We start from the raw sequence: 27,050 nt of genomic DNA on the forward strand, positions 1-27,050 counted from the left end.
AGTCAAATTACTTCTACTTGGGTATCGAGTTCAACACCTTATAGTGTTATCTTTCCACATACGTGTCTTGGTCAAAACCGTCTGTTCAAAGGTATCACCAAATAAAAAGCCCTCTTTTGATCTATGATTGATCAAGAGTTATCGCCAGTGATTCAGCTGAGGAATAACGAGATTTTTTTTTGAAACGAATATATAATATTATTTGTATATTTTCTACACCACACGTATTGGATGTTGGATATTATGTCACGAATTGCTCGACATTCAAGTGCATTCCTTTACTAGAAAATAACATTCAAATGTGGTCAGTTGCATCACAAAAGATATTCAATTAATCTAATGGACTGCTCCAATACTTAAAACCACATTGATTCAAATTATTCTCATGACGCTATATTTGTTCAGTTCAGATTCATTTACATCCTTCTTAGCGCAACGTGTATCATACTGGTCCTTGAGCATTTAACAGGAGCTGTTGTCTACAGTGGAATAAACACCATTTCTTCAGCATTATTTCACTGAGTTACAATATATTACCATAGTTTTGTGGCGATATGATGCGACATCAGTTAGCAAACACTCCAGAAAAAGCGACAACTGTCAAAGAGAAAGTGAAGCTTCTTAAGTATAACATGGTTTAAGACACTTTTCATAGGATTCCCTCTTCACGATCATTTTCTTTCAATCATCTCACTTGTATTGTTTTGATATGTTATCAAATAACTACAAATGTATGTATGTTTAGCTATAATGTATCATTTTATTTCCGTATGTTCCGTTCAGTTCTTTCCCTTGCCCTTTCCGTGCTCCTTGGCCTTCTCCAGGCCCTTTCCTCCATTCTGAGCGTGGGCACGACCAGCCTCAGCACGGGATGCAGCGTCGCCCTTCTCCTGTCCCTTGCCCTTGCCGTTGCCAACGCCTACTTTCGAGCCATCGGCAGCTCCAGCGGAAGCTTGTTCCTTTCCTTTGCCCTTGCCCTGTCCCTTGCCATGCTGCTCACTGCTGTTGGCAGAGATAGCCACGACGCACAGGACGACGACCAGGAAGAACAGAGTAGCCTTCATTGTTGTGGGTTGAGTTGGGTTGGTGAGCTGGGTTGGGTGGTTGGTTAAGCTGCTGGTAGCTGGGCTGGTTGTGTTGTTTCGAGGGGTGTTCATCGGTATTTATAGTCAACCAACATGATCGTTAGTGAGAATAACATACGTGTCAAGCTATTAAATTGCGATCAAGAAAATTGCAACTGGATATTGTTCAAGGACAAACAGCGATGACCAATTGACTAAAAATGACAAATAATGGCGTAATATCACTTAATAGATCGTAATGTCAATACATTGATCGAACTTCTAAGCTTTTCACACTTGATTGATTATGTTTGCCAATAGTTCGTAGAAGATCTTTAACATATGATATATTCGTCTTATTATCATGACTTCTAACATTGTCCGATCAGCTCAACTGATCCTCGGAGAACCTCGGATTTCAGATAAACTAGGCAAAGACCAAACTGATGATGGCAACATCACCGGCCCTACCAATAACAAATCCAAACCTACATAGGCGTGACGTACAGATAGGTGAACGCACTTTTAAAGTCGTTCCACAATTCACCTATCTCGGGTCAAAGGTCAGCAACGACAATAGCGTGGTAGCTGAGTTGCACGCAAGGATGCTGGCTACCAACCGGTCTTTCTACGACCTGAGCAATCAGTTCTCCTCAAAGAACCTGTCGCGACGGACGAAGCAGCGAATATATAGCTCCTATATAGTACCAGTGCTTACATGTACCAGTGCTGCCTCTGAGACATGGACACTGTCCAAATATGACGAAACCCTCTTAGCCGCGTTCGAGAGGAAGATGCTTTGAAGGATTCCTGACCCCGTATGTGTGGAAGGACAATGGAGGAGCCGTTATAACGACGAGCTATACGAGCTATACGGTGACCTCACTGTCGTGCAGCGTATCAAGCTTGCCAGGCTCCGATGGGCTGGCCATGTTGTCCGCAAGAACAGAGGAGGCGTGTTAGGCCCCAATTGAGGTCGCAAGATGGCGTTGCGGCGTCCACCATTGAAGCCGAGATAACGGATTGGCAGTGCCGGATAAGTGCTAGTAGCGCCGGATTAGTAAGATCATTAGAAATACCAAAGATCATATCGTCAAAGGTCGGTTATATCAACAACCTTCCACGTAAATTTCAACAACATTTATGGAAACGTTTTTGCGTTTGTTCGGCTTGCGTTCCTCATACTCTACACAAATAAGTCTTTTTGTTTTGTTTTCAAGATGCTTTATTGTTCAACCATCACTCGAACCAATCGTCACCTTAGTTCTTCTTGCCCTTGCCATTTTCACGGCCCTTGCCGTGTTCCTTCTGCTGCTCCTGCTTTCCCTTTCCTTTCGGGCTCTCCATGCGACGCGGCGAGCTTTCCATCTCACGATCCATACCGCCCTTTCCTCCCTTTCCTCCCTTGCCGCCCTTTCCGCCCTTTCCACCCTTTCCACCATGACTCTCCTCCGAGCTGCCACCCTGCTGTCCGTCCTCCATCGATCCCGACTCGTCCTGTCGGTTGCCCTTGCCCTTGCCCTGTACTTCGGACTTTCCCTTTCCACCCCGCTTTTGTTCGGATGGTGGAGCAGCCAGAGCCACTGCGCACAGGACGACGACCAGGAAGAACAGAGTAGCCTTCATTGTTGGTTAGAGAGGGTTGGATTGGTTGGTTGGAGCTAGGTTGGCTGGTTGGTTAAGCTGCTGGTAGCTGAGCTGGTTGTGCTGTTTCGAGGGTTGTTCATCGTTATTTATAGTCAACCAACATGATCGTTAGAAATAACATAACAATGTCATACATGCAAAGCTATTAAACTGCGATTAAGAAAATGAATACTGAAAGCAATGAATTAACAAGTCAGGGTGAACAAATAGGTTTAAAACAAGAATTAATGATCTGGCACATGATCATATATTAGATTTGATTCCGATTATTATCATAAAACAAAATGATCGTTAGGAAATCATGCAGTTTCCATCATCCGTTCTATTCAATCTCAATAAGTTGATGGAACTTCTCATCATCAGGGGATCATATATCTTCTTCTTAAGGCTTGACTACGACATTCGAATGATCTTAGTCGGAGTATTACTTTCTACTTCTTCTTTAAGCTCAACAACCGTACTGACGGTCAAGACCTGCCTGTACCACTTGTGAGGTTGGCTTTCAATGACTTTCAGATTACTCTCCTTAGCAGGATAGTCAGTCCTACGTATGAAGGCACGGTTTATTTGGGGCTTGAACTCATGACGGGCATGTTATTAAGTCGTACGAGTTTACGACTGTACCACACGGCCGGCCTGTTGATCAAAGTATTACGGAGTATTACACAGTATTACTTTACTAAACTGTAATCTTCCCAGATCCGAGACTTCCTAAAAATTGCATGTTCATAGATTCCACCAAACATACATCGCAAACTTCACCGATAAGCGATACAAAGTCTGCGCCAGATTCTTTGTTGATTATGTTTATATGTGCTACACTAATAACTACCATATTCCGAGTAATGATACCATGTCACGAAGTACATGAGGTATAAAAGTTATGTGGTAGAATTTAATAAAGTCCAATACAAAGCTACAATGCTAAAAATCTCGCTATTTCTGCTACATGGTGCCGTTTGTACATACTTCAGATTAAATTATAGCATTCTCAGTGAAACATGTAACATATTTATTCATGAGCAAACGGCAGAAGTTACAGGCCCTCTTTTTCTGAATCGTATCGTAATCGTAACATCTTGTTTGTACTATCATATCATGCAAAATCAAAGTTAGTGATATTCAAATGTTTGAGACACTTTTCATAGGATTCCCTCTTCACGATCATTTTCTTTCAATCATCTCACATGTATTGTTTTGATATGTTATCAAATAACTACAAATGTATGTATGTTTAGCTATAATGTATCATTTTATTTCCGTATGTTCCGTTCAGTTCTTTCCCTTGCCCTTTCCGTGCTCCTTGGCCTTCTCCTGGCCCTTTCCTCCATTCTGAGCGTGGGCACGGCCAGCCTCAGCACGCGATGCAGCGTCGCCCTTCTCCTGAACCTTGCCCTTGCCGTTGCCAACGCCTACTTTCGAGCCATCGGCAGCTCCAGCGGAAGCTTGTTCCTTTCCTTTGCCCTTGCCCTGTCCCTTGCCATGCTGCTCACTGCTGTTGGCAGAGATAGCCACGACGCACAGGACGACGACCAGGAAGAACAGAGTAGCCTTCATTGTTGTGGGTTGGGTTGGTGAGCTGGGTTGGGTGGTTGGTTAAGCTGCTGGTAGCTGGGCTGGTTGTGTTGTTTCGAGGGGTGTTCATCGGTATTTATAGTCAACCAACATGATCGTTAGTGAGAATAACATACGTGTCAAGCTATTAACTTGCGATCAAGAAAATGAACACTGCATGCAGTAAATGGTTATGCCTAATAGGATGAAAATGAATAGTAATGAGCTGTCCCATGATCATGTATTAGATGTGATTCATGCAGCAAGTTCATGCGTTTCTCCATCTCTTTTTCTATTCAAACTCAGTAAATTAATCGGGCTACTGATCGGCAGGTGATCATTTGCAAATATATCCTAGTCAAATTACTTCTACTTGGGTATCGAGTTCAACACCTTATAGTGTTATCTTTCCACATACGTGTCTTGGTCAAAACCGTCTGTTCAAAGGTATCACCAAATAAAAAGCCCTCTTTTGATCTATGATTGATCAAGAGTTATCGCCAGTGATTCAGCTGAGGAATAACGAGATTTTTTTTTGAAACGAATATATAATATTATTTGTATATTTTCTACACCACACGTATTGGATGTTGGATATTATGTCACGAATTGCTCGACATTCAAGTGCATTCCTTTACTAGAAAATAACATTCAAATGTGGTCAGTTGCATCACAAAAGATATTCAATTAATCTAATGGACTGCTCCAATACTTAAAACCACATTGATTCAAACTATTCTCATGACGCTATATTTGTTCAGTTCATATTCATTTACATCCTTCTTAGCGCAACGTGTATCATACTGGTCCTTGAGCATTTAACAGGAGCTGTTGTCTACAGTGGAATAAACACCATTTCTTCAGCATTATTTCACTGAGTTACAATATATTACCATAGTTTTGTGGCGATATGATGCGACATCAGTTAGCAAACACTCCAGAAAAAGCGACAACTGTCAAAGAGAAAGTGAAGCTTCTTAAGTATAACATGGTTTAAGACTCTTTTCATAGGATTCCCTCTTCACGATCATTTTCTTTCAATCATCTCACTTGTATTGTTTTGATATGTTATCAAATAACTACAAATGTATGTATGTTTAGCTATAATGTATCATTTTATTTCCGTATGTTCCGTTCAGTTCTTTCCCTTGCCCTTTCCGTGCTCCTTGGCCTTCTCCTGGCCCTTTCCTCCATTCTGAGCGTGGGCACGGCCAGCCTCAGCACCCTTCTCCTGTCCCTTGCCCTTGCCGTTGCCAACGCCTACTTTCGAGCCATCGGCAGCTCCAGCGGAAGCTTGTTCCTTTCCTTTGCCCTTGCCCTGTCCCTTGCCATGCTGCTCACTGCTGTTGGCAGAGATAGCCACGACGCACAGGACGACGACCAGGAAGAACAGAGTAGCCTTCATTGTTGTGGGTTGAGTTGGGTTGGTGAGCTGGGTTGGGTGGTTGGTTAAGCTGCTGGTAGCTGGGCTGGTTGTGTTGTTTCGAGGGGTGTTCATCGGTATTTATAGTCAACCAACATGATCGTTAGTGAGAATAACATACTTGTCAAGCTATTAAATTGCGATCAAGAAAATTGCAACTGGATATTGTTCAAGGACAAACAGCGATGACCAATTGACTAAAAATGACAAATAATGGCGTAATATCACTTAATAGATCGTAATGTCAATACATTGATCGAACTTCTAAGCTTTTCACACTTGATTGATTATGTTTGCCAATAGTTCGTAGAAGATCTTTAACATATGATATATTCGTCTTATTATCATGACTTCTAACATTGTCCGATCAGCTCAACTGATCCTCGGAGAACCTCGGATTTCAGATAAACTAGGCAAAGACCAAACTGATGATGGCAACATCACCGGCCCTACCAATAACAAATCCAAACCTACATAGGCGTGACGTACAGATAGGTGAACGCACTTTTAAAGTCGTTCCACAATTCACCTATCTCGGGTCAAAGGTCAGCAACGACAATAGCGTGGTAGCTGAGTTGCACGCAAGGATGCTGGCTACCAACCGGTCTTTCTACGACCTGAGCAATCAGTTCTCCTCAAAGAACCTGTCGCGACGGACGAAGCAGCGAATATATAGCTCCTATATAGTACCAGTGCTTACATGTACCAGTGCTGCCTCTGAGACATGGACACTGTCCAAATATGACGAAACCCTCTTAGCCGCGTTCGAGAGGAAGATGCTTTGAAGGATTCCTGACCCCGTATGTGTGGAAGGACAATGGAGGAGCCGTTATAACGACGAGCTATACGAGCTATACGGTGACCTCACTGTCGTGCAGCGTATCAAGCTTGCCAGGCTCCGATGGGCTGGCCATGTTGTCCGCAAGAACAGAGGAGGCGTGTTAGGCCCCAATTGAGGTCGCAAGATGGCGTTGCGGCGTCCACCATTGAAGCCGAGATAACGGATTGGCAGTGCCGGATAAGTGCTAGTAGCGCCGGATTAGTAAGATCATTAGAAATACCAAAGATCATATCGTCAAAGGTCGGTTATATCAACAACCTTCCACGTAAATTTCAACAACATTTATGGAAACGTTTTTGCGTTTGTTCGGCTTGCGTTCCTCATACTCTACACAAATAAGTCTTTTTGTTTTGTTTTCAAGATGCTTTATTGTTCAACCATCACTCGAACCAATCGTCACCTTAGTTCTTCTTGCCCTTGCCATTTTCACGGCCCTTGCCGTGTTCCTTCTGCTGCTCCTGCTTTCCCTTTCCTTTCGGGCTCTCCATGCGACGCGGCGAGCTTTCCATCTCACGATCCATACCGCCCTTTCCTCCCTTTCCTCCCTTGCCGCCCTTTCCGCCCTTTCCACCCTTTCCACCATGACTCTCCTCCGAGCTGCCACCCTGCTGTCCGTCCTCCATCGATCCCGACTCGTCCTGTCGGTTGCCCTTGCCCTTGCCCTGTACTTCGGACTTTCCCTTTCCACCCCGCTTTTGTTCGGATGGTGGAGCAGCCAGAGCCACTGCGCACAGGACGACGACCAGGAAGAACAGAGTAGCCTTCATTGTTGGTTAGATAGGGTTGGATTGGTTGGTTGGAGCTAGGTTGGCTGGTTGGTTAAGCTGCTGGTAGCTGAGCTGGTTGTGCTGTTTCGAGGGTTGTTCATCGTTATTTATAGTCAACCAACATGATCGTTAGAAATAACATAACAATGTCATACATGCAAAGCTATTAAACTGCGATTAAGAAAATGAATACTGAAAGCAATGAATTAACAAGTCAGGGTGAACAAATAGGTTTAAAACAAGAATTAATGATCTGGCACATGATCATATATTAGATTTGATTCCGATTATTATCATAAAACAAAATGATCGTTAGGAAATCATGCAGTTTCCATCATCCGTTCTATTCAATCTCAATAAGTTGATGGAACTTCTCATCATCAGGGGATCATATATCTTCTTCTTAAGGCTTGACTACGACATTCGAATGATCTTAGTCGGAGTATTACTTTCTACTTCTTCTTTAAGCTCAACAACCGTACTGACGGTCAAGACCTGCCTGTACCACTTGTGAGGTTGGCTTTCAATGACTTTCAGATTACTCTCCTTAGCAGGATAGTCAGTCCTACGTATGAAGGCACGGTCTATTTGGGGCTTGAACTCATGACGGGCATGTTATTAAGTCGTACGAGTTTACGACTGTACCACACGGCCGGCCTGTTGATCAAAGTATTACGGAGTATTACACAGTATTACTTTACTAAACTGTAATCTTCCCAGATCCGAGACTTCCTAAAAATTGCATGTTCATAGATTCCACCAAACATACATCGCAAACTTCACCGATAAGCGATACAAAGTCTGCGCCAGATTCTTTGTTGATTATGTTTATATGTGCTACACTAATAACTACCATATTCCGAGTAATGATACCATGTCACGAAGTACATGAGGTATAAAAGTTATGTGGTAGAATTTAATAAAGTCCAATACAAAGCTACAATGCTAAAAATCTCGCTATTTCTGCTACATGGTGCCGTTTGTACATACTTCAGATTAAATTATAGCATTCTCAGTGAAACATGTAACATATTTATTCATGAGCAAACGGCAGAAGTTACAGGCCCTCTTTCTCTGAATCGTATCGTAATCGTAACATCTTGTTTGTACTATCATATCATGCAAAATCAAAGTTAGTGATATTCAAATGTTTGAGACACTTTTCATAGGATTCCCTCTTCACGATCATTTTCTTTCAATCATCTCACATGTATTGTTTTGATATGTTATCAAATAACTACAAATGTATGTATGTTTAGCTATAATGTATCATTTTATTTCCGTATGTTCCGTTCAGTTCTTTCCCTTGCCCTTTCCGTGCTCCTTGGCCTTCTCCTGGCCCTTTCCTCCATTCTGAGCGTGGGCACGACCCGCCTCAGCACGCGATGCAGCGTCGCCCTTCTCCTGTCCCTTGCCCTTGCCGTTGCCAACGCCTACTTTCGAGCCATCGGCAGCTCCAGCGGAAGCTTGTTCCTTTCCTTTGCCCTTGCCCTGTCCCTTGCCATGCTGCTCACTGCTGTTGGCAGAGATAGCCACGACGCACAGGACGACGACCAGGAAGAACAGAGTAGCCTTCATTGTTGTGGGTTGGGTTGGGTTGGTGAGCTGGGATGGGTGGTTGGTTAAGCTGCTGGTAGCTGGGCTGGTTGTGTTGTTTCGAGGGGTGTTCATCGGTATTTATAGTCAACCAACATGATCGTTAGTGAGAATAACATACGTGTCAAGCTATTAACTTGCGATCAAGAAAATGAACACTGCATGCAGTAAATGGTTATGCCTAATAGGATGAAAATGAATAGTAATGAGCTGTCCCATGATCATGTATTAGATGTGATTCATGCAGCAAGTTCATGCGTTTCTCCATCTCTTTTTCTATTCAAACTCAGTAAATTAATCGGGCTACTGATCGGCAGGTGATCATTTGCAAATATATCCTAGTCAAATTACTTCTACTTGGGTATCGAGTTCAACACCTTATAGTGTTATCTTTCCACATACGTGTCTTGGTCAAAACCGTCTGTTCAAAGGTATCACCAAATAAAAAGCCCTCTTTTGATCTATGATTGATCAAGAGTTATCGCCAGTGATTCAGCTGAGGAATAACGAGATTTTTTTTTGAAACGAATATATAATATTATTTGTATATTTTCTACACCACACGTATTGGATGTTGGATATTATGTCACGAATTGCTCGACATTCAAGTGCATTCCTTTACTAGAAAATAACATTCAAATGTGGTCAGTTGCATCACAAAAGATATTCAATTAATCTAATGGACTGCTCCAATACTTAAAACCACATTGATTCAAACTATTCTCATGACGCTATATTTGTTCAGTTCAGATTCATTTACATCCTTCTTAGCGCAACGTGTATCATACTGGTCCTTGAGCATTTAACAGGAGCTGTTGTCTACAGTGGAATAAACACCATTTCTTCAGCATTATTTCACTGAGTTACAATATATTACCATAGTTTTGTGGCGATATGATGCGACATCAGTTAGCAAACACTCCAGAAAAAGCGACAACTGTCAAAGAGAAAGTGAAGCTTCTTAAGTATAACATGGTTTAAGACTCTTTTCATAGGATTCCCTCTTCACGATCATTTTCTTTCAATCATCTCACTTGTATTGTTTTGATATGTTATCAAATAACTACAAATGTATGTATGTTTAGCTATAATGTATCTGTTAATTATTATTAACGACCGATTCGATCGTAAGGTGTTGTTCCCAGTAATTATCGCTAGAGGGCGACACGGCCCGCGTTTAGTGTGGTCAACGTTCAACGCTGATCGGGCCGAGTATTCCCGAACGCTTACGATCGGAGCTGCAGGAGAGAACAAAGTTCATTCTTTCTCCTAACCCCGAGACAAGCGACGGATTTTTAGCTTCGCAAATAAAAATATCGATGCTTAAAAAACGCTTGATTTGATAAAAACAATTTACTTGGGCTGAAAGAAAGAATCCTGTTGCAGTTCGCAACATTCTAAAAATCCTAGCTCGTCTATAATCATTAAACTCTTTCTTACTTTCACACGTTGCCAGCCTAGAAAGTTTCCTGAGGTAATTCGGATTCGCTGTGCAGCAGAGCAGGGTAAGAAACAAGGCAAAAATGGTTCCTGAGGCAATTCGGAATCACTATGCTGGAGTTAAAGAGGAAAAAAGAGACAAAGTGAGGAAATGTGCAGTGAAAATAGTTTGTGTGTGTGCTTACACTAGAGCTACGGATTAAGGACATCGTGTCGTTTTCTTGTACATCTCACCCGTTGCCGGCGATGTAATAGTTCTTGAGGAAATTCGGAATAAGGCCGTGCTGAAGTGAAGTAAAGTAGAAGAAGTGACACTAAAAGGAACCACATTCGTAGTGTTGTAGAAGCATACTTAAAATATTTACACTTTGTTCTATTAGTGAAGTATATTTAATATTTGTGTTAATGTTAGTGAGAATATTAATGCTAGTCATGGCAATTTGCTCAGCGAGAAGTGAACCGCCATTCTTGTCCACAAAGAAAAGCAATAAGACAGGGGTGGGCAACCTAACAGGGCAGAGCAACCAGCTAGCGGAGAACAATCTAGATGTGCTAAATTGTGCTAACACAATGGCGAAACTTTCGGCTTTAGGTGGTCACCTAAATAGGCTAAAATTGCGTTGGGACAAGAAAAGTAAGCAACGAGAGACAACACCGAATCGGAACAATCAGAGTGTTTTTATAGCTTGCAAACACTGGGGGAGAGTGTTAATTATTATTAACGACCGATTCGATCGTAAGGTGTTGTTCCCAGTAATTATCGATAGAGGGCGACACGGCCCGCGTTTAGTGTGGTCAACGTTCAACGCTGATCGGGCCGAGTATTCCCGAACGCTTACGATCGGAGCTGCAGGAGAGAACAAAGTTCATTCTTTCTCCTAACCCCGAGACAAGCGACGGATTTTTAGCTTCGCAAATAAAAATATCGATGCTTAAAAAACGCTTGATTTGATAAAAACAATTTACTTGGGCTGAAAGAAAGAATCCTGTTGCAGTTCGCAACAGTATCATTTTATTTCCGTATGTTCCGTTCAGTTCTTTCCCTTGCCCTTTCCGTGCTCCTTGGCCTTCTCCTGGCCCTTTCCTCCATTCTGAGCGTGGGCACGACCAGCCTCAGCACGGGATGCAGCGTCGCCCTTCTCCTGTCCCTTGCCCTTGCCGTTGCCAACGCCTACTTTCGAGCCATCGGCAGCTCCAGCGGAAGCTTGTTCCTTTCCTTTGCCCTTGCCCTGTCCCTTGCCATGCTGCTCACTGCTGTTGGCAGAGATAGCCACGACGCACAGGACGACGACCAGGAAGAACAGAGTAGCCTTCATTGTTGTGGGTTGAGTTGGGTTGGTGAGCTGGGTTGGGTGGTTGGTTAAGCTGCTGGTAGCTGGGCTGGTTGTGTTGTTTCGAGGGGTGTTCATCGGTATTTATAGTCAACCAACATGATCGTTAGTGAGAATAACATACTTGTCAAGCTATTAAATTGCGATCAAGAAAATTGCAACTGGATATTGTTCAAGGACAAACAGCGATGACCAATTGACTAAAAATGACAAATAATGGCGTAATATCACTTAATAGATCGTAATGTCAATACATTGATCGAACTTCTAAGCTTTTCACACTTGATTGATTATGTTTGCCAATAGTTCGTAGAAGATCTTTAACATATGATATATTCGTCTTATTATCATGACTTCTAACATTGTCCGATCAGCTCAACTGATCCTCGGAGAACCTCGGATTTCAGATAAACTAGGCAAAGACCAAACTGATGATGGCAACATCACCGGCCCTACCAATAACAAATCCAAACCTACATAGGCGTGACGTACAGATAGGTGAACGCACTTTTAAAGTCGTTCCACAATTCACCTATCTCGGGTCAAAGGTCAGCAACGACAATAGCGTGGTAGCTGAGTTGCACGCAAGGATGCTGGCTACCAACCGGTCTTTCTACGACCTGAGCAATCAGTTCTCCTCAAAGAACCTGTCGCGACGGACGAAGCAGCGAATATATAGCTCCTATATAGTACCAGTGCTTACATGTACCAGTGCTGCCTCTGAGACATGGACACTGTCCAAATATGACGAAACCCTCTTAGCCGCGTTCGAGAGGAAGATGCTTTGAAGGATTCCTGACCCCGTATGTGTGGAAGGACAATGGAGGAGCCGTTATAACGACGAGCTATACGAGCTATACGGTGACCTCACTGTCGTGCAGCGTATCAAGCTTGCCAGGCTCCGATGGGCTGACCATGTTGTCCGCAAGAACAGAGGAGGCGTGTTAGGCCCCAATTGAGGTCGCAAGATGGCGTTGCGGCGTCCACCATTGAAGCCGAGATAACGGATTGGCAGTGCCGGATAAGTGCTAGTAGCGCCGGATTAGTAAGATCATTAGAAATACCAAAGATCATATCGTCAAAGGTCGGTTATATCAACAACCTTCCACGTAAATTTCAACAACATTTATGGAAACGTTTTTGCGTTTGTTCGGCTTGCGTTCCTCATACTCTACACAAATAAGTCTTTTTGTTTTGTTTTCAAGATGCTTTATTGTTCAACCATCACTCGAACCAATCGTCACCTTAGTTCTTCTTGCCCTTGCCATTTTCACGGCCCTTGCCGTGTTCCTTCTGCTGCTCCTGCTTTCCCTTTCCTTTCGGGCTCTCCATGCGACGCGGCGAGCTTTCCATCTCACGATCCATACCGCCCTTTCCTCCCTTTCCTCCCTTGCCGCCCTTTCCGCCCTTTCCACCCTTTCCACCATGACTCTCCTCCGAGCTGCCACCCTGCTGTCCGTCCTCCATCGATCCCGACTCGTCCTGTCGGTTGCCCTTGCCCTTGCCCTGTACTTCGGACTTTCCCTTTCCACCCCGCTTTTGTTCGGATGGTGGAGCAGCCAGAGCCACTGCGCACAGGACGACGACCAGGAAGAACAGAGTAGCCTTCATTGTTGGTTAGATAGGGTTGGATTGGTTGGTTGGAGCTAGGTTGGCTGGTTGGTTAAGCTGCTGGTAGCTGAGCTGGTTGTGCTGTTTCGAGGGTTGTTCATCGTTATTTATAGTCAACCAACATGATCGTTAGAAATAACATAACAATGTCATACATGCAAAGCTATTAAACTGCGATTAAGAAAATGAATACTGAAAGCAATGAATTAACAAGTCAGGGTGAACAAATAGGTTTAAAACAAGAATTAATGATCTGGCACATGATCATATATTAGATTTGATTCCGATTATTATCATAAAACAAAATGATCGTTAGGAAATCATGCAGTTTCCATCATCCGTTCTATTCAATCTCAATAAGTTGATGGAACTTCTCATCATCAGGGGATCATATATCTTCTTCTTAAGGCTTGACTACGACATTCGAATGATCTTAGTCGGAGTATTACTTTCTACTTCTTCTTTAAGCTCAACAACCGTACTGACGGTCAAGACCTGCCTGTACCACTTGTGAGGTTGGCTTTCAATGACTTTCAGATTACTCTCCTTAGCAGGATAGTCAGTCCTACGTATGAAGGCACGGTTTATTTGGGGCTTGAACTCATGACGGGCATGTTATTAAGTCGTACGAGTTTACGACTGTACCACACGGCCGGCCTGTTGATCAAAGTATTACGGAGTATTACACAGTATTACTTTACTAAACTGTAATCTTCCCAGATCCGAGACTTCCTAAAAATTGCATGTTCATAGATTCCACCAAACATACATCGCAAACTTCACCGATAAGCGATACAAAGTCTGCGCCAGATTCTTTGTTGATTATGTTTATATGTGCTACACTAATAACTACCATATTCCGAGTAATGATACCATGTCACGAAGTACATGAGGTATAAAAGTTATGTGGTAGAATTTAATAAAGTCCAATACAAAGCTACAATGCTAAAAATCTCGCTATTTCTGCTACATGGTGCCGTTTGTACATACTTCAGATTAAATTATAGCATTCTCAGTGAAACATGTAACATATTTATTCATGAGCAAACGGCAGAAGTTACAGGCCCTCTTTCTCTGAATCGTATCGTAATCGTAACATCTTGTTTGTACTATCATATCATGCAAAATCAAAGTTAGTGATATTCAAATGTTTGAGACACTTTTCATAGGATTCCCTCTTCACGATCATTTTCTTTCAATCATCTCACATGTATTGTTTTGATATGTTATCAAATAACTACAAATGTATGTATGTTTAGCTATAATGTATCATTTTATTTCCGTATGTTCCGTTCAGTTCTTTCCCTTGCCCGTTCCGTGCTCCTTGGCCTTCTCCTGGCCCTTTCCTCCATTCTGAGCGTGGGCACGGCCAGCCTCAGCACGCGATGCAGCGTCGCCCTTCTCCTGTCCCTTGCCCTTGCCGTTGCCAACGCCTACTTTCGAGCCATCGGCAGCTCCAGCGGAAGCTTGTTCCTTTCCTTTGCCCTTGCCCTGTCCCTTGCCATGCTGCTCACTGCTGTGTGCAGAGATAGCCATGACGCACAGGACGACGACCAGGAAGAACAGAGTAGCCTTCATTGTTGTGGGTTGGGTTGGGTTTGGTTAGATGTTTCAAACAAGAGCAGTTGACGGTTGTGGGCAAACTTGCTGTATGACTGTGGTACGAGTGATTCCATGCTTTTATACCTGATCTGCGTAACCAGTGCCCGTATTAAATACTCATTAACTTTTGAGAATGAACACACATTGATGATTACACCTGTCCTAATGTAGTAAAATCGACCTTCTTCCAACGCTTCTACAAATTTTACAACTTTATGTTTAACTTGTTTCATCCTCTTTTTTACCCTCTGCACATACACACAGATGAACCCCGTGGACGAACGGCTACCAAAGCTAGAGTTTACGCTTTCTACGGACGAAGAAAATGCGCTCACCCTGTACGAGGAGCTCGAGCAGACGGACATCAACCCGACCAACCTCAACGTCAACTGCTGCTGCGGTCTGTTGCGCACCTCGCCCTTCCACCAGCCAAAATCTACCACCTCCAGCCCTACCGGCCGGCGCCAGCTAGACGATGCACAAAGCGTACATCATCGCCATCACCATCATCACCACCAGCAGCAACAGCAGCATTCCGAGGACACCGATCCGAACGTTCACGTTTCGACCAGCGACGAGGACTACCGGTGCGACAACACACTGTCCGACAGATGGCGGGACAGCGTGACGCGTCGCAACGAGCGGTACCGCACGTTCGGGCGGCTCGAGTCCAGCATACTGAACAGCTTCCAGCTGCAAAACTTTCGCCGCAAGACGCCCAGCGTGTTCGACTCGTCCAGCTCCTCGGGGCAGACGAGCTGCAGCTCGACCGCATCGAGCATGATCGACGACATTTCGGACAAGATCGAGGAGATCGGCAAGCTCGACACGAACATCCACTCGCTCATGTACAAATCGGTCGAGCTGCATAATGACATACTGGTAAGCAGGGTCCGTGGGATTACAATATTTGCCCCAAATGCTAAAACCCCCATTTTGTTCACCATTCTCCCATTCCTGCAGTCCTTGGAAGCGACTACTAACCGCCTCATTGCCGACGCGAAGAAACTCTCAGACGATCTGGACGATGTACGATTCCTGGACGAGCTGATCGCCATCCTGAACGGCGACATCGGTCCGGTGATACATCGCGAATGGCCCTACAAAATCGACACCGACGCACCGATCGAAGAAGGCACCCCGGTCACCTAACCTGCCCGGATTCGTTCGCCAATCTCGGCACACGCCTAATGCGCCGTGCGTGCGTGTGCCGCTTGTGCTGGGGAAGCCTTCGCCATCGTGCCCAGCTGTTTTCAGTACGCGCCGGTCCGGCCGGTCTTATTATACCCTTATTACACTCCGATAGATCCTCGTGACTGCATGTCGGCGGCTTTGTAGTGCCTCGGCGGTGGTTCAAAAGACACGCGAACGAACGCAACGGCACATCCAAAGAACGAACGGAGAACCCCCAAATCGATAGCGTATTTAACGTTGCAACTTCTTGCTAAGTGCGTACCGTGCACTGCTCCATTGTCCATCATAGCCACAGCGAGGCACAGCGCTGAGACACACCAAGCAAATGTCCTCGTCCTCGACGATAATTGGCTTACGGGCACGGTGTTGGAATACAGTACCTTTCCCTCTTCCTTTGTGACATATCCAATATTCAATTTAACGCTTCCGGGAACAGCACCGATTTTGTTGCTTGTACCGCGCGTTGTGTGTCCCCCGTTGCTTGGCCCGTTTCAACGCTGCCGCTGCTTCTTAGCCAACATAATTATAGGCAGAAAATGTAAGACCATCAGCCTAAAGGTGTCAGCGCATTGGAAGTGTCCCCTGCGAGGTCAATCACTTCGCGTCATTTGTCGCAGTGGCGGGCGGGTTTTAAACTACGCTAACGAGCATCATTAGGGGAGAGAGGGGGGGAGGGGGGTGAGGTTGTAGATTAGAAAATTATACGTAAGTTAAACTACTCCGAACACTGTGTAGGTTGTACAATAAATGATCCAATTGTGATAACTAGTAAAAAAAAAAGCATGCAAGCATTCGATTTTTTTCTTTCTTGTTTCTTTCTTGTTGGCGACAGTGAGCTGCAACACGTGGGAATAATTTTAGTTTCATATTACCAATATTTGAAGGCCGGATGGCTTATTTAAAGCCCATTTCGTGAAATTAAATCGCTAAAGTGAGTTAACATCGCAAGCAAAAAGTGGAATAGATTGCGCTAGTTTTAAATAAGTTGCAAAATAATGTTTCACGCATTGATGACGTTTTCTTGTGTGTATGGGTCGTATTTTCCAGAAAATTAAAGAGTTCCCAAATTTAGCCTAATTTTATATCGGTGCAATTTCAAATGCTAATTTAATATAAATCTAAATTTTCAAATTATATGACCCTAACGGATTAATGGTTCATGGCTCATTATCATAGCAATTTTCAACGAATGATTTAACTTCCAGCAACAACAAAACAAAAAAACAAATCAATCTCCCAGAAATCGGACCAGCCTTAGGGGAGGGCCGAATCAATTTGTCTCCAAAAATCGAAAAAAAGGAATTCCTTCCGCGACATTCCACCCACAATTCGCGTGCGGTCATAACTTTTGTCATTGACTTCCTTTAGTTTTATGCAAACATCGAACAAACGTGACCGTGCGGGCGGTGTATGAGCGCTATCCGCCAGGCATAATCACGCCATTGAACTTGCTCCGCACAAACTACCCCACATGCCCTCACACGTACTACGTAGTCCAATATATTCCCATACACCCCATCAAGTCGAATCGGCCGAGTAGGCTTTGATCGGGTGTGCCGGGAGCTCCCTGTCACAGCTGCTCCCATAAGCGGGGTGGGACACCGATTGCACCAAACGCTCGCATATGAATTTATGCACAGTACGATCGAGAACTGACACATTGAGCAAATAGAAAAAAAATAAGGACAATCGGGCGTCGGGGTCCTTTACCGCACTTCAAGTTGTTTCTTTCTTTTCTCTCTCTCTCTCTCTCTCTCTCTCTCTCTCTCTCTCTTTCTCTCTCTCTCTCTTTCTCTCTCTCTCTCTCTCTCTCTGCTTGTTTGGTTTCATTTTTGTCATCATTCCAATGCTTTCCCGGCGTAAAGCGTTGCCTCCAAAGCCCAGCACCAGAAATGCAAATCAACTACTCCATCAGCTTGTGAACGCCCTCCTCAACCTTTTCACCCTACATTGCCTCAAAAAAAACACACACACACAAAGTGAGCAATTGGCGCGTGGTAAGGGAAATTGGGGGGGAAAGTTTTGCAACATTTTATTAACTTGCTCTGTCCCGTGAACCGGTCGGCCCCGTTCTGTACTGCTACAATCAGCACGCCCGCGTGCTTTATACTTAATTACTCGAGCAGTGCCCTTTTCTAGAGCACCAGTCCATCACTTAGTCCACTTCACCTGCTCCTTGCGAAAGGAAAATAGGGAGGTGAAGCTCGCACACCCACCCACCCACACACACACACACACCCACTTCATGCCATTCCATTATGTGACTGCGAACTTTAGCGTTCGTTAACCTGGGGGCTATGGGTGGGTGTTGTATTTTTTTTGTTTTTAGTACATTCACTTCCGGCTTCAGGTTGCATTCCGCTGTGTAGCAAGCTTGACTGGTGCAAACGTTGTACGTTTGCCGTTCCGAGGACTAGTTCGACCCACGGCGCTGCATAGCCAATGATGAATCATGCTGAGTCGGGTTGATGTGTTGCTCGATTTGTTATCATTCTTTTTGGAGGGTGAATTAAAAAAAGCCAGCAAAAGGATGCATTTTAGCGTGGTAATAGGGGAGGAAATGGTACCAATCATGTTTTAATTACGGAGTGACATTGTTATACATTTTGTGCGATTGTTTTCCACTTTTATGATAGTATGGTAGGTATTGAGTTATAAGAATTGTTTCCCTTTCGTGCAATTTGTTTAAAATCGTAACGGAATTAAATAGTACAGTATACATAATATATTATCCTGTCTCAATGAAACAAACGGAACAAACCATATCATCAATTAACCTCTCCGATACGGAGTGGCTCGATAGTCTGATCGATAGGCGTGCAAGTTGAATGTATTTGATCCGGTTGAGTATCAACTCCCGTTTGGATATCTCTCTCCATATTCTTTAGCAATTGTTTAATTGGTTTTTATAGCGAACATAATAGTAGGATATGTTTGAGATTTGATCCTTTATCGATCATATACAACGCTTGCTCATATAAACTTTTCATCTTTTTGTACACCAGTGCTAAGGGACTAGACGAAAATAAACACTTAATAATCCTACTTCGAAACATTTACTGCCTCTGTCGCTGAAAATTATCACCCACTGTACGCTGAAAATAGCTTCCGAAAGGCGGCTGCGTGGTTGTGGAGAAGAATGTTTGCCTAGCACCACCAGCCACCACCAGTATATCCCGCCAGTTGCAGCGCGAGTTCCACAAATAGAACCTAGTGTGCTAATGATGGAAAATGGCACCGGAAAATGTAGGCCGAATTCCTCAACACGATGTCCCCTCCCTCCCCCCTCCAACCAAGCCACTCAACCAGAGCGCCCTGTCCCGGTGTTTGCAACCTTCCGAAGAATGCGAAATCGGGCACGATGCCTGGGCGCGCAGTGCCCGCCTTGGAGCAGAACGAAAGTACAGCGGGAGTGACGGCGGAGGCAAACTTTGCAGATTTCGTTTGCAACGAGTTTCACTTTTTTTTGTTCACTCCATTTGGTACCACCGATTCATATTGCGGAAGTTTACGGCACTTGGAAGTAACACTTCCGCAGCCGGAAATTCCGGGGTCACGATGGGTTAACGGGATGTGTTATGCAAATGAGAGAGAGAAAGAGAGAGAGAGGGAGATAGAAGGGGGATGAAATGAGACAAAAAATGAACCAGCCCAACCTTTCCCCCCGGGGGGGGTCCCAGGTGAGATCCCCGGGGTAGGACCCCGGGTGAATCCAAGGGGGGAGGGGCCAGTGTGCGAAACTATTCAGACGACCGGAAACACTACCATACGGCAGCCAACACGGCAGCGACCATGTGGGCATATGGGGCGAGCCTTGGAGCTGGGGCAGACTGGCTCGAAAGTTTGCCTTACCCCGCCCTTTACTCCCGCGCAAACACACACACACACACAAACACACAACATCTGCCACAGTTTCTATGACGTGTAGTTTCATCGTGCCCGTTTATCGTTTGAGCCACGTCACAGCAAGCGGGTTAGGATTTTCCGTTGCTTTTCGTATGCATGTGTATGTGTGTGTGTTTATGCAGTGGTTCGAGTGCGAAAAGTTCCGCCTGGAGCGTAATCTATGGACGCGACTTCTAATCAGACCATGGTTTAGAGGGAACATGACTAAATTACTCACCTTCCCACACGAACACACACACACACACATCGGCCTCGGTCGAGTTTTGGACACGGGGCCAGTTCAGTGGGTTCGGTTGCTACTTGCTCGGCCCATCGGCAGGACGAAACTTACACGAACAACCGTTTTCCGGTTGAGAATCGCTTTCTCTTGTTCGCTTCATCGCTGCCCAGCCCCGTCGGGAATCCGAACTGACATCAACACGTGAAGCACGGCTCATCAGACCGGTAGCGGTTGCGCGTACCATGACCGCGGAACATCACCGGGGTAGGTGCCGGATTCGGTAGAACGTGTTTAGAACATTTTCCGGCGATAGGCGATTTTGAAGCGCCTTTTCCACAGACCGGTTCTCGCGTGGAAAACAGCGAACAAAGAATGAAAGAAAGAAAGGGAAACAAACAACTCCCCTTGAGCAACACCACTGCTACGCGGCAACCGACCACAAACAACCGTCGGGCACCGCACACGCACACGCCTGCTATGTGGCCCCCCCCTTAACAACATTCTCAGCACCCAGCAATCACTAGGCTTTTGTTTATATCTAACCTCAATACACGCAGTACACAGTCCCCAGCACCCAGCGCACAGATAGCGCATTATTTGCAACAGCGCGGCGTATCCTAGTGTGCGCTGAAATGACACCCCTTCCCTCACCACCACCACGCCCGTGTGCGCAACCGGTACGAAAAGCGTGGTGCGCGAGCGAGCGAGCGACCCACCAAAGCAACGTATCCTTCGGCGGCGGGACTGTTGGCCGATTTTCAATCATAAACAACGTAACGGCGGGGAGGGGGGGGGAGGAGGGAGAATAAAAGGAGCGCAGCAAAAAAAACACCACATAACTGTCCCGCGCAGAGGGTTGGGGAGTGTTTCTCCATTCACCCGAGGTCCGTGCACACCAACACACCTGCAGGACAGGACACTGAACAGCTTGAGCCGAAGTCACAGGAGCCAGCAGCAGTCGAAAGGATCGCGTTGGCGTGTGCGGATGTGTTTTTGGTGGTGTTGGCAAACCCTGGCCCCCGGGGGGTACGGCCACATAGCTCCACGTGTGCGGGTTTTCCGTTTTCCGAACCGTCGCCTTGGCACACACAGTTGGCATTTCGCTTGAATAAAGTGACACGTTAATGCAGTGTGTAGTGCGTGTTTTTACATTAAACATTGTACTCGGAATGTAGTACGGATATGTCAAACCGTTAGTGTGTCTGTCTGCAGGATAAAAAGCCCAATAATGGGCAGCCAGAGCAGTGCGGATGGTCCGTCCGTAAACGGACCCCCAAGCCCAAGATCCTGCCCAAGAACCACTCTGCGTGCCAACCCTTGCCCAGCAGAGGAGCCGAGTTTGAGTGAATGAAAGGGGAAGAATAAGAAAAAGGGGTTACTAAAGAAGAAGAAGAAGAAGACCGAGAAGAAGCAAACGCGAACAGTGTGCGCCGCCAACGCCAACTTTGTCAATCAGTTCGTGCGAGCGATAGAGGGCAGTGCAAAGTGGGCGCAGGCGGGTTGTTTCGGTTCGGGAAAATCGGTCACGAAAGTTTTTCGGCATTCAATTGATTTTCACTACAACTATCATTCGAAAGGGGGGGGCGACGCGGTATAGCCGACGTTGTGTGTGTGTGTGTGTCTGTGTGAGAGAGAGAGAGAGGGAGAAATAGAGTGTGCTCCACAGTGTCTGTGTCGTTTGATGTGGGCCTCGGTGTACGGCGAGCGGGGAGCAAACAACGGAGACAGTTAGAAAGGACTACCACCACCACCACCACCCTTTTCACCAAGACAGCTCATAAACAACTTTATGAAGCGCATGAATTACAAACGGCTGCACTGCATCACTACTACAGCGGAGGACGGAATCCTAACGAAAGGACGACTCCCTACCACTGTGCTGAAGGACTTTCCACCGTTCTTGTGCCGAGTGACAACCAACCTTTTCGTCAGTCTTCATAGCCTGTATCCGAGTGTGTTTGTGTGTGTGTGTGTGTGTGAGACAGGGATCTGAAAAGTATTGTCCAGGAAGTGTCCTCAAAGTGTTGACCGCAGCGCGTACGATGCACCGTACCATCCCGGTGCTGACTGTGCGGAGAGCGAAACGACGCGCAAAGGGCACACTCCGTGAGGCGGTGAGCTGTCAATCAGCAATCCGCACAAGACAGGCTGGCAAGGTTATTGCGGAGGAAACATCCTACAGCAACTAACAGAAAGAAAAAAAACGAACAGAGGAAATAAGCAGGTCACAGCCGCAGGCAGCACAATGAGCACCTCGAAGATGCGGGGAAAGTCGGCCCTCCACATCAACGACGGTATCATCGGCACGGGTGCACCGACGGCGGGTGTGGTGACCGGCGGGGGTCCGGGTCCACCCGCCGCCCTCCTAAAGATCGAATCCGTCGTGCCAAAGCTGAGCAGCCGGGTCGGGAACGGTCCCGGCTCAAGTCTGGCCCTAGCGGCGGCGGGCCACTCCACCCGCCTGCGCACCTTCCACCGGTCGCACAGTACGCTCAGCTCGTCCTACCTGCGGAAGGTGACGGCGGCGGCGGCCGCCGACTACAACCGGCAGCAGCGTATCCATCCGACCGGGGGCGCCACCATCCGCCCGGAACCGATCTGCGAGCGGGGCGGCTACGGTGGCCCATCGCCACCACCACCGCCACCGCCACAAGCGGGAGCAGTAGCAGCGGCATCACAATCAACCCACGACACGACCGGGCATCATGCGCTGCTGGCTGGGTACGCCGAAACACCGCCCCTGGACAGTACGCTGATCGTGCAGAACGGCGTCCCGAGCATCAGGCGCTCGCAGAAGGATCGCGAGAAGCACCCGGACCGGGTCAACCTCGACCGGAAGGGGCTCAGCTCGATCCCGCTCATCGAGGACGAGCCAAACCTGCGGCTGCTCTCGCTGCAGCACAATCTGATCAACGCGTTCCACATCCCACCGGAAGCCGACCCGAACAACAATCTGCCGACCACCAGGGGGCAGCACCAGGGTGCAGTGGTGTCGAATGGAGAGCTTAAGCCGGCCACGGCGCACTACTACCCCGCCGCGGCCAGCAGTCCACCGACACCGACCAAACCCTCGCCCAGCGGTACGCCGACGAACGGACCTGCCTCCTCCTCCTCCTCGTCCACCGCTTACGGGCCAGCGGCCACGAAACCCTCCGCCAAGCAGTTCCTCCGGCAGAAGTCAACCTCGCGCGGGCAGCTGCTAATGGGCACGAATCTGGCCTCACTGGCCGGGCCCGGCGGGAACGGAAACTCCGTGGCGAGCAGCTTCATCCAGAGCAAGATTACGATCGGTAGCAAGCAGCCGGCGGCACCGAATGGTGCTCCCCAGTCAACCGGCCCCATGTCCGGGGTGTCGCCGCACCTTCAGAAACCGCCAGCGACAGCTGCCTCCACCGGCAACGGCTCAACGGGCCCGATCGCCATTACGGCGCATCAGAAAAGTTTGCTCAAAAAGTCCAACAGCTTCATCGGCGGACCGAGCATGTTCCTTACCGGTGGGCCGGGGGCCACACAGCCCGCCACGCCAAATGGGGCCACCATGACCACCACCACCTCCAATGGGATGTTGAAGATGCGGGCCGGCAAGCTGCTGCTGGTGCCCTCCTTTAGCATCGATAATCTGAGCAACATCGCCGAGCTGCCTGCCGGCGGTGCGGGCCTTGGCGAGCAGGACTACTTTAACGGACAGTCGAGCAGCAATGGCAGCGCGGGCAACAGTGGCAAAACAACGCCCACCAGCACCGGTCCGCCGGTGGTGCCACCGGGGGCGGAAAGTGTGGTCCCGCCGGCGTTCGTCACCCGCTACAACCTGAGCAATCTGGTGTTTCTCGACCTGTACGACAACCAGATCGAGAAGATCTCGTGTCTGGACGGGCTCAAAAGCCTGACCGTGCTGCTGCTCGGCAAGAACCGCATCACCGACATCGGGGGGCTGGTGTCACTCAAGAGCACGCTGCGCGTGCTCGACCTGCACGGCAACAAGATCAGCAACATCAGCGGCAAGATCTGCCAGCTGCAGGAGCTAAAATCGCTCAACCTCGCCGGGAACGCGCTGCGCCAAATCCAGGCGCACGACTTTGCCGGCCTGTTCAGCCTGAAGGAGCTGAACCTGAAGCGGAACCGCATCAAGAAGCTGTTCGGCTTCGACGATCTGCACCATCTCGAGCGGCTCTGGCTGTGCCACAACGATCTGCAGTGCGTGGAGGATATGGCGGCGATCGCGAAAGCGATCAACCTGAAGGAGGTTACGATCGAGAACAATCCGGTCTCGCTCGCCGGCGACTGCGTCTCCTTTCTCGTCAGCTACCTGCCCGGGCTGGTGTCGCTGTCGCAGATGCAGATCACCGAGCAGGTGCGCCGGGCCGCCTCGGCCTGGCGCCGCAACAAGGAGCTGTCGGACAGCAAGTACTCCAACCTGTCGTCCGACGTCTGCCAGAGCATGCGGCGCGAGGAGATCATCTCGAACGCGCGCACCAACTGGGAGCTGCTCCGGTCGCAGCAGTCGATGGCGATCGCACGCGGCACCCAGCGACCCGCGGCCGGCGGGAAGGAGGTTGCGAAGGAGCCGGACGGCGGTATGCTGCTGGGCGATGGTGCAATACTGCCACCGGGCGATCAAGGTGTGACGTCCGCGGTGGAAAAACCGACCAAAAAGGGCGCGAATGGGGCGTCCTCACAAGGGACGCGACCGTTGCGACCCGCCAATGGGAAGAAAATGCCGTCCAACCGGAAGCCACTGGTGCGATCTTCTTCGCAGGACAACTCAAGCTCGCAGGTGTCCGAGCAGGGCGGAGAAGATTACTTCCGATTGCCCCCGATTTTGGCCCCGTTTTTAGAGCAATCCGCACCGGCCGGTGGTAAAGGTGCGGGCGAAGGTGAGGCATCTGTTACGTCCGGCGTGGGAACGCATGCCGATTCGAGCGTCTCCAGTGGTTTTAGCTCAGAAAACGAGGAACAGATGAATCTGGAGAAGGAAATGGAGAAGCAGAGCACGCTGGTGGCGAGTGCAAACTCTACCCCGGAGAAGGAAACTGACCGACCGGATGGGGTGGTTGCGGCACTGGGGAGCGCGTTGGATGTGGCGGAAGACCCTTCCAGTTCCGGTGATCCCGTTGCGCCTCGTGATCTTCCCGTGCCGGAGGAGAATGGAGCACCGCCAAGAGAGGAGTTGAAGTTGCCCGCCGCTTCGGACGACTGCCAACCGCCAATCAGCATGGCCGATCCCTGTCCACCGCCCGATCTGGACGCCAATCTGGACAAGCTGTCCACACTGTCGACCGTCTCGACGAAGAGTGCCACCGAGTCGGTCATCACCAATGCGTCCTCCAACTCCTGCAACTCGGACTCGACCGGCTCCAACACGGACTCGGCCGGCAGCAGCTCGGCCGGTGGCAGTGGCAGTGCCGGTGCTGCCAGCAGCAACAGCAGCAGCAGTACGAGCGGCCCCACTCCCTCCCTAACGGCCGAGCGGGGCCGAACGCACAAGACGAAGCTGACCACACCGATCAAGCGGTACGGCACGGGAACGCTCGCCCGCACGCAAACCGCCCGCAATGCATCCACGCTTCCGTCCGGCGGCACCACCAGCCTGGCCAACTCGTCCAATCTGGCCCACGGCAACGCGGGCACGGGTGCGCCGCTCGCAAACGCCCCCAGCGGTACGTACGCCGGCATACCGAGCAGCAACTATGGGCCGCCGTCGGGTGCGTCGGGTGGCACCGGCCGCTCCGGCAAGTCGGGCGAACGGGAGCGGGAGCAGGGCGGCGACTATCTGATCGAGATCTGCGGCCGCTACCTGAACGTGTACGGGCTCGGGGCCCTCCGGTTCATCGACAAGCAGTGGAACATGCAGAAGGCGTGCGACGTGCACACGGTTAAGTTTAGCTACATCAACTTCAACAGCATCACCGCGATCCTGTGCCGCATCAAGGTGCGGTTCGTCAATGCGGAAAACTTCATCTTCCGCGAGACGAACATCGCCTGCCTCGGGCAGATCAATGCACTGGCGGAAAGCCAGGGCATCGCGTCGCTCACGATTGACCCGGAAGGCAATCCGCTGGCGGGCCGGCCCTGGCGCAGCTACGCCATCTACCGCCTGTCGCACTGGGGGCTGAAGCAGGTGAACGGGGCGGAGGTGACGCCGGAGGAGGTGCAGCAGGCGGAGGCGACGTACGCCGGGCTGTCCGATCTGGTGCTGTGGTCCCTCCCGGAAGGGCTGCTGCAGCCGCTGCTGCAGCGGCTGCGGCTGGAGGAGACGGCCCACGCCTCGAAGATGACGGCGAAGGAGTGGCTGATGCAGGCGGACCCGTCGCTCAAGAACATCGTCGGCAAGGAGGCCCTGCAGTGGAAGAAGCACAGCACCGCCCAGGACGACACGGCGATGCGGGCGAAGGGCCGGGCGTACTTTGGCCGCATGCTGGAGAACACGTGCAATGCGGTCGAGAAGCTGCAGCGGCTGGAAACGATGTGGCCGGTGCTGCTGCTCGAGATGATCCGGAACACGCTGATCGACTACTCGCAGATCGACGTGTACGTCAAGGGGATGCTGGTCGAGCTGCTCAAGTAGGGAGGGGGGGGGGGGAGAGGGGAGCGAATGCGGCGTTGCACGCAAACATGTGTTCAGCAAACGCACGCGGCCTAACCGCCACGTGGTGATTACAGGGGTTTCCAGGGGATCTTATAGTTGTGGGACACTTCCTACACTTTTTCCTATTGGAAGTGAACTGCAAATGTTGGAAATTTGACTCTATGGCACCCTTTTTGGAATTCTTATAGCATTTGTCCAACAAGGGTGCTAGAAAGTCCAATTCCCATTACAATTAGTTCATTTCATGTAAGAAAGAGTCAATATAGTT

At 48.3% G+C, this 27,050-nt stretch overlaps 3 protein-coding genes across 5 annotated transcripts in view; 2 read left to right on the forward strand and 1 right to left on the reverse strand.

Moving 5' to 3' along the window:
• Nucleotides 1–16,819, forward strand: part of LOC120894150 (lateral signaling target protein 2 homolog) — a 37,588-nt gene extending 20,769 nt beyond the window's left edge. For all 3 annotated transcript variants that reach the window (XM_040296564.1, XM_040296566.1, XM_040296565.1), the window contains exons 3-4: nt 15,141–15,758; nt 15,840–16,819. In XM_040296564.1, coding sequence (XP_040152498.1) covers nt 15,141–15,758; nt 15,840–16,028 — 807 coding nt within the window. In that variant the 3' untranslated portion in view covers nt 16,029–16,819. The remainder of the gene's footprint in view (nt 1–15,140; nt 15,759–15,839) is intronic.
• On the reverse strand, nt 741–6,188 carry LOC120894152. Its single transcript, XM_040296568.1, has 2 exons — nt 5,490–6,188; nt 741–883 (listed from the first exon to the last, which is right to left on the reverse strand). The coding sequence occupies exons 1-2, from the start codon at nt 5,761–5,763 to the stop codon at nt 780–782; spliced, it is 378 nt and encodes a 125-aa protein (XP_040152502.1). The 5' UTR covers nt 5,764–6,188; the 3' UTR covers nt 741–779.
• A 4,217-nt stretch (nt 16,820–21,036) lies between the features above and the next one.
• Nucleotides 21,037–26,940, forward strand: LOC120897064. The gene has a single exon (XM_040301674.1). It carries the CDS (start codon nt 22,442–22,444, stop codon nt 26,759–26,761), a length of 4,320 nt encoding a protein of 1,439 aa, XP_040157608.1. The 5' UTR covers nt 21,037–22,441; the 3' UTR covers nt 26,762–26,940.
• The last annotated feature ends 110 nt before the right edge of the window (nt 26,941–27,050 follow it).

Source organism: Anopheles arabiensis, chromosome 2, assembly GCF_016920715.1.
Source record: "Anopheles arabiensis isolate DONGOLA chromosome 2, AaraD3, whole genome shotgun sequence".
Lineage (NCBI taxonomy): Eukaryota > Metazoa > Arthropoda > Insecta > Diptera > Culicidae > Anopheles > Anopheles arabiensis.